General features: G+C 41.7%; 1 protein-coding gene across 2 annotated transcripts in view; it reads right to left on the reverse strand.

The window, feature by feature from the left end:
• The window catches only part of ADPRH (ADP-ribosylarginine hydrolase), a 53,805-nt gene that overhangs the window by 2,070 nt on the left and 38,338 nt on the right, over positions 1-13,397 (reverse strand). The window contains exons 2-4 of one of the 2 annotated variants that reach the window (XM_032219168.1): positions 8,994-9,213; positions 5,984-6,329; positions 1,093-1,453 (exon numbers count right to left, since the gene is read on the reverse strand). In XM_032219168.1, the coding sequence (XP_032075059.1) occupies positions 1,093-1,453; positions 5,984-6,296 (674 nt within the window). In that variant the 5' untranslated portion in view covers positions 6,297-6,329; positions 8,994-9,213. Of the gene's footprint in view, positions 1-1,092; positions 1,454-5,983; positions 6,330-8,337; positions 8,585-8,993; positions 9,214-13,397 lie in introns of those variants that run through there. The other variant, XM_032219169.1, reaches the window with a different exon arrangement.

Below are 13,397 nucleotides of genomic sequence, written 5' to 3' on the forward strand. Positions count from 1 at the left end.
TCCAATGTAACAAAAATTCAGTGAAAAGATGTTGCTTTAGACGTATAAAATATATAAATGGACCCAATATAATTAGGAGGATTGAGGCATAAGTTATCAAATAGTGCCTAGAAAGATATGCAGATCAGCATTGAAAGCAACAAAACTTGGCATTGCCCATTACCTATTATCTATACAATACATATTGCATACAATTTTGGTCTCCACAATATAAAAATGATATTGAGCCTCTAGAAAGTGCAGAGAACAACAACAAAGATGATTTGGGGACTGAAAGCTAAAACAGAAAGAATGGTTGCAGGAATTAGGTATGGCTAGTTTAATGAAAAGGACTAAGGGTGACATTATAGCAGTCTTACAATCTCCAAGGGTCAGCTATAAAGAAGAAGGGATCAACCTATTCTCCAAAGCAGCTGAAGATGGAACAAGAAGCAATGAATGGAAACTAATCAAGGAGAGAAACAACCTAGAACTAGGGAGAAATTTCTTGACAGAGCATGATGTGCTGGTCCAGCAATTAAGATGCAAGGGTCAGGGATGAAACATTTGATTCAATCCAAATGTGGGAAAGTAAGAGCACTTTGTGACATCATGCTGGCCACATGACAGTGTTCAGACAGGTGGACTCAATGGCCTTGAAACGGAGATGAGCACTGACCCCTATTGTCGGCAACAATTAGTGGATTATTCTAAATCCGCAGGAACTATTTTAGAATCATCAGTGGAATGGCCTTCAGAAGTTGAGGGTGCTCCAACACTGGAGGTTTTTAAAAAGAAATTGGACAAGCATTTGTCTGAAATGATACAGGGTTTCCTGCTTGACCAGGGGGTTAAACTAGAAGACCTCCAAGGTCTCTTCCAAATCTTATTCTGTTATTTGTTTACCTTTTCCCCTCCATTCTGGAACTCTCTTGTGTTCTCTAGTTGAGAGCTCAAATGGGAAGACCACTCAGATTATTCTTTTGTTCCAAATTATCTATGTGGGTTGTCTGGATAGAATACATTCAATGCTTGCTCAGCACTATACAGTCACAAAAATATCAGATATGCTTACGACTTTCAACTATTAACATCACAAATACCCATGCTTACCAATGCTCCAAATTTTTCTCTACAAAGCAGCCGGACTTCTTGATATAGGCCTTTGCTTTAGGGATCACTTCCATTAGACCTTTTCCCCATTCCTTTATTGGTTTTTGATTCACAGCATAAGAAGTAAAAAGAGCAGATGCAAGGGATCCAAGATAACCAGTCGGATGATGGTGAGTCATTCGTCCACTCTCAATACTGACTGCAATTAATGTTTCCAGGTCTTCTGGATGACAAAATCTTAGTCCAATGCACATTGATCTCATGGCAGCTCCACACCCTCCTCCATTTTCACAGAAACTAGGTATCCAGCTATCTGGGTCATCTGGATCCAAATTCATAGCATAATACATGCAAGTACCACCTGTAAAAGATGGAACATCGTATCAGAACATGTTCATTAAGCAGGCAGCAAAAACAATAAAATTAAACACTAGAAATAGAGGTTAGGCCAAACTTTTCCAAAAAAACATAACTCCAAATGACTTATCAGAAAAATCTCCCCAAATAAACTTTTGCTGTGTCTGTCTTCTTGCACAATGTAAAATAACCCTCTGAGTGTTTCTAAATATGTTTTCTAATAAGGCCCATTATCCTTAATCAACCTAGCCAATATTGTCTGAAGATGTGGCGGCATTTCTAATACATTTTAAGAACCCAGAATAGAGAAGCCTAGTTTACAAAAGTAGCAATTAGTGAAAGTGATACTATTGAACTATCATAGAAAACTGTATGCAAAAAGGAAATCAAAACTAGCAATCCATTTCAATACAAACCCACTCTTGTATAAAAGCCTGTTTTACCACTGTGAAACTGAAAATTGTTAATGCTGTTCATAAATCTGAACAGCCTTGACAATATTGGTAAAGCAAGTAAATTGAAGAAGCAGATAATGTAATAATTACAAAAAGCATAATTAACATAATAAACAATCTGAGTATGTAATTAGATGTACACTTATATGGAATTAGGTCCCAACTGAAAGTTGTGGGACTTAATTCTGATTACATACAGAATAAAGAATATGCAGTATATAAATCAGAATATATATGAGTGGAAAACCCTTTAAATTTATACCAAAGTATGCATATATTACACCTGGAAGAAAAGATTTCATTTTTTTTCCAAACATCTGCAATCCCTTTTAGTTTACATGAAAATTGAGAGAATTGTTACACATTCTAATTGCAGAAGAGAGGGGGGGGGGAGAGAAAGAGAAATGGAAGAAAGGATTATTTGACAACTTCTTTCTTTGTGTATTTTTCATGAATATGTTTTTAGGTTCCACATAATGAAAATATCTTTAAGAAATCCAGCAAGGAACTAGAGAGAAGTCCAAAGTATCTTTTGGGAACAGAAGCAATCAATCTCCCAATATCAATTGCTAAAAATCTGCATGGGTGAGTGTTTTTGGACTTCTCACAGACTTTGGTTAGCAATGATGGAAGCAGAATGTAGTACTTGGGCGGTTGGAGCTTAGGGATCTACAGTAGACATCTTCCGGTTTTCAAAATCATAAGACAGTGTGGTTCGCACAGAACTAAACCAAGAGTTGTTTCCTATCATTGTACAGAATAGAACAGAGAATGATGTAAGTCACAGAAATGCATAAGAATTAGAGAACTGTTTTAACAGTGGAACTAATTACTCAGAGAGGTGATAGGCTTCACAAAACTGAATATGTTTAAACAAAGTCTGGACAGGCGTTATCTGAAGGCATTTTAATGTAGTTGATTCTATTAAATAGAGAATCAGACTCACTATCTATGTAACCACTGCCAGTTCTATAACCCTTTAAGAGCCAAGAGGTATGTACGATGTATTTTTGTAAAGGAGAATGTGAGTTAATTTATTGACATATAGTCATCTATGGTTTAAAAAAAAACAATTTTAGGTTGACAAAATACTTCTTTAGATAAATTATCTTCACTAATGTAATCTGATCCCAAAGAAAAGTTTCTACCTAGCTACCAAGAATTTACAAAGCAAGGTTACTTTGCAAGCTTTTCTGAAGGTCAGGGCAATAGGAGGAATTTCCCTATGCTTGTCCAGAAGGGAAAGTCCCTATGATTTGCAGAGTTTCTGGCTTGTAAAACAATAAGGAAGTCTACAGATGTATAAATTTCTCAAGAACCGAAAGCCTACAAGCTATTCTACAAGGAGCTACAAGAAGCCCAAACCATGGACATGGACTTTTCTAAAAGTCATTTAAAACTGTCCTTTGTATTTCATCTTAATTTGGAAGTTTTCAGGGGAATGATGGCACGGCATACATATGTACTTAACACACAACCCATCCTCAGTTATATTTTTCAGAGTACACCATATCTGAGCACTATACCTGTGGTGCATAACCTGAAGCTAATAGATTTTAGGTATTCCCAGAATCCCCCCACAAGTAGTCATTGGGTTCTGAATTTTAATGAGACACAAGAACAGAACAGAAACGTTTAAACCAGTGGTCACCAACTGGTGGTCCGTGGTCCGTGAGAAAGTTTTGGTGGTCCACAGAAAAATTATTTGCATTTTTATATTGCATAAAATACTATTTATCCTTTTAAAAAAATCATATTAGTGGTCCGCTGGATGTAAAACTATGAATTTAGTGATCCCTGAGGTTCGAAAGGTTGGTGACCCCTGGTTTAAACAACATAGAAACACATCAGATTAATTGCATTTGATTTTTTTGCATTTCAATTTCTCCTGATTTTATTTTCTCATGTTACAACCCTTGCTTTTTTTAGAAGGTTTTTTTTTTTAACTCTCTTTTATAAGCTGATAAAAGACTTCTTTGGATCAAAGGCATATATTAATTTAAATAAATGTATAAATATAAATTTAAATATGCCTGTTCAGTAAAATTCAAAAGGCAAGTGTTAGGTTCACACATTGCATGAAGCCAAACTGGATTCTTGGGTATTGTTCTATGTTTGGACTACTGCAGTGCTGTACTACACTCATGCAATCCCTGAACTACATTGGCCTGTCCTTGAAGATCATTTGAAAGTTTCAACTGGTAAGAGAATGTGGCTGCATAGGTAATAAATAGTGTGTCACACATTTATTTTACTTTCTTTAAAGCCCTAAATGGTTGGGATTGGGACCATCTTATAGACGTATCAGAGTCCATCAAACAGTCCAAGTCATACACGGATAAGACAGTCAGTCATCAATGTCTTTCAGTTAAGGGATAATCCAAATAACATAGTCCATAATCATACAAACAGTCTGGTACTCAAAGTTTGCTAGCAGTTGCAAAACTTACAATAGCTCATGGCACTTTCTAACAGCCAGCTTCCAAATCAGATCAGCCCAGCATCTAACAAACAGAGAGCTAACAGTCATTCTGGCTCCCTCTTTTGGCCGATTGAGGAAACAGCAACCAATCACATTTTACAGTATGATTTAAAGAAACAGGTACAGCATTGCTATATAATTTATATATTGCCAACTCAACTGTTAGAATTATATTCCTAACAGTTTCTACCAGTCCAATTTGGTCTAGCAGGTTGGGCATTGGAGCAGATTCCACCAGCCAAGAAATGTCAACTGACAGGAACCAGATTACGTACCTTCTCAGTCATGGCCCCTGCTCTTTGGAACATTTTTCTTTCAAAATTAAAATGGTCCTGCCCCTGTTAACCTTTCATAGGCTTTAAAACCTAGCTATGTGCCTGGGCCCTTAAATGTATAAAGGATGCCATTTCTTGGCTTTACTGGCAATTATTAAAATATATTTATTTATTTTGTATTCTTCACCCAGTCACTTGGCTGAGATAGATGGCTATAGAAATCAAATAATTAATAGCAAATGAACCATGATTTGTCACTTAGCAGGATATATTATTGTACTCTTAAACACATGGGAACTTAACCAGTAATACAGTAATCCCCTCATCACAATTCTATTCCCAATAGTCAGTTTTTAGTTGCTTTCTGTAAAATCAGTGGGAAACAATCTCATACTGGGAAGAAGGCTGTTCCAAAGGAGGAGGAATCACAACTAAGAAAATCTGTTCCTATAATAGTCAAATGAACACAGAAACTGCCCCCTTTCCAATCACACTGGGAAAAGATGGTCCATTGGTTATTCTATACCATGTTGGGCTTTTCAAGGGAGTTACCACACCTGAAATTGCACCTGAAACAGAATTGGTAAACAGTGCTACTCTCACAATAGAGGTTTTACGTGAGAAAACCCAGAGACTCCCATTACTACAAAAACCACTGAATTCTGGACCGGTCAAAGGATCTTCAATATATTTGATGGGAAAGGAAAATGCCACAATATACTTGAATCAAATTTTGGTATGTTCTAGGAATAGACTGGAGAGATTAACATTCCTTTAGATATTTGTCCTGATTAAGAGAAGGAGTTATAGTGCAGGGAAGAGAAACAGCTAACTATGGTAGGAGGGAAGATTGAGTAATGAGGTAAATATTTGGAAAAATCTCACCTTAGCCTTCAATTTTACAATTTTCATTTCATTCTTATATCTCTGCTAACCTTCTACATGCTGCTACTCTCTAGATTGGTTAGTAATTAAGTCCCATCATTTCCAATCAACATAACCAATGCCCTGAGAGAGTGGGGGTGTTTATTCCAAACCATCTGGAACCACATGGTGCTATCCCTCTAATAAGATCTGACTTGAAAAAAATTAAGTATGAACTGTGGCTACTAAAGCATACAATAATTTTCAGCAATTGTAGCCAGAAGTGGCTGTGCAGGTCACAAAAAGTAGGTTTACCTTCAAATAGAAATCATTAAAAAGGCCAGTAAATAGTGTTGTAAATGGAGCTTTTCCAAGAGTGAAGCAGAATACACCTGGTAAAGTGTGACATTTGAGAAATGTTATTTACTCATTCCCATGGAAACATTTTAAAAATGTACCTGGAGATCGTCCAGTCATGTCATCCATGCAATCCCTGTAGTTTGTTGCAAGGAGTTTGTACAAGTGGGATAAATCTGGGTTTTTGCCAGCAGCAGCCAAGGCTTCAGCAGTAGCCAAGTGCATAATGGTGTCATCGCTGACCTTCCAACCTTGTATGTTAAGATGGTCCACGCCACCCATTTTGGCTACTTCATTGTGAATTTTCTCACCGCTTCGTTGAAATTCCCATTTTGCATTACGAAAGCCCAGGGCATCTCCAGCTGCACTCAACACCATGGCAGCCACATAGTTCTCCAACAGGCCAGAACACATGTTGTGTTGCCACAATAAGATTAAAAGCAAAATCTGAAATAAAAATAAGTTAAAACACACACTATGATTTACCTACACAACACAATTGCAATTGTTTTATTGTGTACAGTATCTTTTTTATATAATTACTTGGACAAACACTTAAAATGGGTTCCACCACAATATCGCGAAGCCCTTATCTGCGGAGACATAAGCGCGAGTGCTAATCCGCATCGTCCAAATCGCTAAAGCAAATGCGACCTTACCGCGCTGACATAAGGGCGGAGGGCAAATCCGCGCCTTCCGAAGCACTCAGCCTAACCTAACCCTAAACCTAAACCTAACCCTAAACCTAACCCTAAACCTAACCCTAAACCTAACCCTAAACCTAATCCTAACCCTTACCTTAATTTAAATCGGCTTTCTGCCACCGCGCGGTTTTAAAGCGCCCTTCTGTCGCCGCACTGTTGTTGCGGCGGTGATGACGCACGGTGATGACGTTGCAGCTTTAGCAACGCGGTTTTATCACCGCTGTTTTGACGAGCGTGGTTTTGTCATGCCACTCTTAAAATGATTTAGAAAAAGTGCTTAAGAACTTAAGCAAAAGATATAATCAAGCTAAAGCAGCATACAGATGCTTTGCTTAGAGTTCTGCATGAATTCAAAAAATAGAAAGAAAAAATGGCTGCTTTAACAAGTCAATTCATGCAGAAACCTAAAAAAGTATAGGCTGCTTTAATGAATAATATAAACATTTTGCGGTCAGGAGATGCAGAGCTCAAATAATGCTCATTCTTAGTTACTGAGGGCAGGTGTTATCCACAATCAATTGGGGGGGGGATTGTATAAACTGGTAGTTTAATACATACTCTCTCATGTATGAAACAAAACTAAAAAATAAAAGGTAGCTTTCAAATTAGACCATTTAAAACAAGGAATTTATTTTAATTCTTTCCAGAGCCTGACACTGGAGGTAAATTTTCTCCTTCCTGCCACTTTCATTGTGGAAAAAAACCTGTTCCTTCTTTTCAAATAGTTTAGCCAATTAATGAGAAGTTCTAACACTGACTAAACACTGAAGTAAGTTCCTGGTTCATTTTATCCCAATGAAAAATTATAGTTGGTCCATTTAACAATCAGTTTTCCCCATTTTTGTTTGCGTGGCACACATTTATCCATCCAGCTCCAAGCAAATCAAAACAAAACAAATCCAAAAGCTAGAACCGGACATGAATTGCGTGTGTGTGTGTGTGTGTGTGTGTGTGTGTGTCTGTGTGTGTGTGTGTGTGTCTGTGTGTGTTGAGAACATATATCAAATATTACATGTTCTCTGTATGTATCTCAAATATGTCAAACTCTTGTCAGTGTTTCTAAATCAAATCCATGATGAAATTCAAGTTGCAAAACAATACTGTCCTGTCAAAACAATGCTGTGCAATACCCAGTATTGTAAGACATCCTAGTATGTCATGTTCATTGGAGGAAGGAAGATTGGTATATATTAACAACCCTGCAGAGTATTTTGGTGGTTCTCTCTTAAAAAAAAAAAAGCCACAGGCTTGCGGCAGAGGCAATGCCAACCCAGCCCTTTCCTGAGTTTATGTCCCTTGTACACTATGAAGATAGGTTAATTCAGCATAACTAAGTTAAACAAGACGTGCAGCGGAAGCTACTAAACTAAGGAACCAATGCTCCGAAAAAAGGAACCCTCAATTAGTGAAGCTGTCAAGTTTATGAAAAGGCGTTGTTAGGGGGGAGGGGGGAGGAGAGAGATCGATTCAATTGTAAAGATGCCCCCCAGTGTTTCTGTGCTAGGCACCTCGAGGCTCATCGCATTTAGCCTGTCACTCAAGCCACAAGGCAAGGGACAGTACCCAGCTCTACAGGACTGAGCAATACTTTCGGGGACAGGTGCACAATTCTCCCAGTCTCGTCGAAAGTCCCTAGAGAACATTGTGGCTTTCGCTAAGCCGAAGAATATTTTTTTTTAAAAAAAAAAATCAAATCGTTCTGTTTCCCCTGCTCGCCACTCCGGATTCTTTGCTAGCAATGCCCCGGATACCTGAGCCCCAATTCAGTCCTACGGAGCCGGCAGCCAACCGCTGTCCAAAGCGCCTTGTCCGAGCCGAGTCCTGCTTTTGGAGAAGGTGGGTCCTGCTCGCCCTCTCTCCCCTCCCCCGTCGCTCCTTCGCAAAAAAAAGCTCCCGAGGAGGTAAGTGGGGCGTCTCCGCTCTCAGCGGGTTTCGCAAACCACCGACTTGGTTTTATATCCCGTTCTCTTCCGCGTTCTCTCGGCCTTAGCCGTGGGTGCGGTCTTTTGCCACAATCGCTAAGAGCAAACCCTTAAAAACCCCTCAGGAGGAGGAAAAAGAGGAAGGGGGCGGTGGTATATTTCCGAACACACGTGATTCTATTTAATAAAAACCCGCACGATCCGGTTTGTTGCGATACGAGTAACCCCCCCTTGCTTATTAAGGACTAGGGTCCATTAAGTAAGACGCTTCAAGAGTTTGGGCAGTGCCCCGTTTCAGGCTATCGCCCAATGTTTGCTTAGCAGCAGTTGCGGGGGAGATTTCTGAATGCACAAGGCTATAAATACTATTATCCTAACCGGGCATTCGGGAAAAGTAGTGGAAGGAACAGGGCACGGCCGGTAATCTTGGTTACGACCGGGCCCTCCCTTGGGTTATTTTAAAGAGATGACTCAGCCGTACTTACAGTGACGATCTGCGAATGACAGCGATCGCGGATTCGTGCGTCTGAAACCCGAAAGAAAACGGGGGCGAGAAGCCGCGGCGGCGGCTAATCGAAAGCCGCAGGTGGCGGTAAGAAAAGTTGCAGCCGGGTCTTGGGGAACCGAGTTTGACGGCGAGCGCCGGAAAAGAAGTAACTCTCGATCAAACGCTTTGCTTCACGGGAAGTTTTGTTTGGATGTCGTCTGGGTGGCAGAAAGCGAAACCCAAGTTAAAGTTGCAGGAATGGGGCATTGGTGGAAACCTTCCGTTTTCCTCAGCTAAGCAGACCTCTCTGATCACCAGATTCCTCTGAGGTGGGACACACACTCTCTCTCTCTCTCTCTCTCTCTCTCACTCTCACTCTCACTCTCACTCTCTGAGAGAAAACTTTAATTGGCCACCCCATTCAAAAGGATCTACTTAGACCTGGGTAGAAAGGAGGATGCTCCACGTGTTTGTTTCTGTGTTTAGTGATCAGAAAAATCTGCTTAGCTGAGGAAAACGGAAGGTTTCCACCAAAGCCCAATAAAATTTATTGACTGTCCATCTTACCACAGTTACATCTAAGCTAAAACATAAAAAGTTTAAAACAAACATTGAAACCAAAGGCGCATTGGGGGGAGGAGGAAAGCAGAGTATGTGGGTGTGAGGTGGGGGAGATGGGTTCTTTTATTAATCAACTATCTTTGTTTCCTACTGGTATCCCAAGCTGACTGCCAAAGCCATCTCTTTAGCCCCTTATTAAAATATAGGCGGTGTTTGTGGCCAACCTTACAAGATGTTCCAGAGGGCTGGAGCAACAGCAGAACACCCTCCCCCCCCCCGCACACTTCTATATGAAATCCCTAGATTTCCATAAAGAGAAGTACTAATAGAGCAGCTTTCAATACTTTTAAGCTAAAAAAATTAGTTTTATTTAAGATGCTGAGCTTGAAAGGTCGGCAGTTCAGTGGTTCGAATCCTTAGTGCCGCGTAACAGAGTGAGCTCCCATTACTTGTCCCAGCTTCTGCCAACCTAGCAATTCAAAAGCATGTAAAAACTGTAAGTAGAAAAATAGGAACCACCTTTGGTGGAAGTATTCTGTGCGTCTTCGGCGTTTAATCATGCCAGCCACATGACCACAGAGACGTCTGGACAGCGCTGGTTCTTTGGCTTTAAAACAGAGATGTGCAACACCTCCTAGAATCAGGAATGACTAGCACATATGTACGAGGGAAACCTTTACCTAACAGTATAATAATGTAACAAATAATTTTAAATCAAATGTAAACATTTAGATTAAAATTTAATTTTTAAATCAAAAACAACTATATGCTGCACCCCCCCCCCCCTTTCATAGAGAATGCTCTAATTAGTTTACAGTATAGATGCACACACAAATAAAAATGGAAGATAAAATAAAATTAAACCACAAAGAAGGCAACTTTAAAGTCCTGGTCCCTTTGACAAACATACTGATCACCCTCAAGTGCCAGATTTACAAATTCCTCATAGCAATTATGTCACAAGGGTGGGGGAGGCTTTGCCACACATCTGAATATCTTACTGATGATAAAATCCTTCAGATTATCAGGGCCTATACCATTATGATTTTTAGGACAAATATTACCACATTTTAAATTTGGCTTACTAAACAAATAATAACCAGTGCAGACACTGTGTCATCTTGGTTCTTTGCATAGGTTAGTGCTGAAGCCCACCTACAACTTCTAGAGATTTCAAAGGTTGTCCCATTTAGAGGATTTTGCAAACACAGGATATGGTCAGGACATAAGTGACCAACATCAAACCTAACTGGATCAGCAAAGGTCACAGCTGGCAGAAATAACTATGGGAATGTTCAAGCCCTTTGAGAATAGGCTGAATGAGAAACTGAATATTATTTGATTTGGAATTTATGGTACAACTGTTTAGCGAATGGAAGTAAAGATTAAGGAATCATTAAAAGAATATGTTAAAGCAGTGATGGCGAACCTATGACATGCATGTGAGTGCTGACACGCATAGCCATTTGGGGTGACACGCACAGGATTTCATGCGATTCATCCTCGGCTCCTGCACGGCCGCCGAGGATGAAAGAATCTGTGCTGGAGGAACGGGGGGGCGGGACGTGTGATCTCCCCCGCCCACACTCACTTACTGTATCGCCGCCGCCCCTTTCTGAGCGCAGGGGCTGCTGGTAAGGTGTGCGTGCTGTGCGCACACACGTCATCAGCGCGGCGAGGGAGGACCCGCAGGAGAGGAGCGCGGGAACAGTGCGCGCCTCTCTCCAGTCAGGCCGGCACAGAGAGTCTACTCCTGGTTAGTTAAAGAATTCGCCCTCCCCCTCACTTATCTCAGTTCACGGCAGGGCTGTGGAGTCTGCTGCTTCCAGCTCCACGTCCTCATCAACATGCCGCTCCGGCCCGCCCCCGCTATGAATATTCATATTCTTCGCCCTCGCGTCACTAGGAATATTCATAGCAGGGGCGGGCTGGAGCGGCATGTTGATGAGGACGTGGAGCTGGAAGCAGCCGACTCCACAGCCCTGGTTCACGGCACCCCAAACAAGTTCAATAATATCAAGGGCAACATACGAAATTGACTGATGAACAAAGAAATTACTAAGCAGGTATGTTAAATAATTTGTTTTTGGTTTATTAAATACAATTATATATTGCAATTATACATTTTTGTAGTTTAAACTATAAATTGCGCAAAATTATGTTTTTGTCGAAGTGACACACAACGCGAGTTATGCTCGATTTTTTGCCGATTTTTGACACACCACGCCAAAAAGGTTGCCCATCACTGTGTTAAAGCATGACAAGATGTGATAAAAATGTACCTATAATAGCTTCACAGTGTCTTTAACTTTAACTTTCAATAAATTTATATGCCGCCCAATCCCGTAGGACTCCGGGCGGCTTACAGAAACAAAATTAAGATAAAAAGTTAAAAAGAGAAACAATTTAAAAACAACATACCATACACTCAATCTGGGTGGGGCTGGACTTCATTCATGAAGTCAACAGCCCCAGGCCTGCCAGAATAGCCAGGTTTTAGTGGCTTTTCGGAAGGCCGAGAGAGTGGGAAGGGTCCGGATCTCTACAGGTAGCTCATTCCACACGTCGGAGCAACTACAGAGAAGGCCCTTCCCTGAGGGGCCGCCAGCCGGCATTGTCCGGTCGACGGCAACCGGAGAAGACCCAGCCTGTGAGATATTTTCGGCCGTTGGGAGGTATGTGGCAGGAGGCGGTCTCTCAGATATCCAGGTCCTAGGCCATGTAGGGCTTTAAAGGTAATGACCAGCACCTTGAAGCGCATTCGGAGATCGATCGGAAGCCAGTGCAGTTCGTGGAGGATAGGTGTAACATGAGTGTATCTAGGTACACCCGATATCGCTCACGCGGCTGCGTTCTGGACCAACTGTAGTCTCCGAACACTTTTCAGGGGCAGCCCCATGTAGAGCACATTACAGTAATCGAGCCTAGAGGTGACGAGGGCATGAATGACCATTCGAAGTGCCTCCCGGTCCAGGTAGGGCCGCAACTGGTGCACCAGGCAAACCTGGGCAAAAGCCCCCCTGGTCACAGCTGACAGATGATGTTCTAACAGCTGCAAATCCAGGAGGACACCCAAATTGTGGACCCTCACTGAGGGGTGTAAGATTTCACCCCCCAGGCTAAGGGATGGAATATCTGGACTATCCTTGGGAGGCAACATCAATAGCCACTCGGTCTTGTCTGGATTGAGTGCAAGCTTGTTCGCTCCCATCCAGACCCTGACAGCCTCCAGGCACTGACACATCACTTCCACCACTTCGCTGAGTTGGCACGGGGCGGACAGATACAATTGAGTATCGTCCGCATACGGATGGTATTTAATCCCGTGCCGGCATATGATCTCACCCAGGGGCTTCATGTAGATGTTAAATAGGAGGGGGGACAGGACTGAGCCCTGTGGCACCCCATATTTAAGGGGCCTAGGGGTCGACCTCTGTCCTCCAACCAACACCGACTGTGACCTGTCTGAGAGGTAGGAGGAGAACCACCATAGAAAGGTGGCTCCCACTCCCACCTCCTGCAACTGTCGCAGAAGGATACCATGGTCAATAGTATCGAAGGCCGCTGAGAGGTCAAGAAGCACCAGGATAGAGGAATGTCCTCTATCCCTGGCCCGCCAGAGATCATCGATCAGCGCGACCAAAGCAGTTTCAGTGCAGTAACCAGGCCTGAAACCCGACTGAAAAGGGTCTAGATAGTCTGCTCCATCCAAGGACTGTCAGAGTTGAAAGCCACCACCTTCTCAACAACCTTCCCTAAAAAAGGGAGGTTGGAGACTGGACAATAGTTGTTAAGAATAGCTGGGTCCAGAGAAGGCTTCTTAAGGAGGAGTCTCACCACC

Source organism: Thamnophis elegans, chromosome 6, assembly GCF_009769535.1.
Source record: "Thamnophis elegans isolate rThaEle1 chromosome 6, rThaEle1.pri, whole genome shotgun sequence".
In the NCBI taxonomy this organism is placed as follows: Eukaryota; Metazoa; Chordata; class Lepidosauria; order Squamata; family Colubridae; genus Thamnophis; species Thamnophis elegans.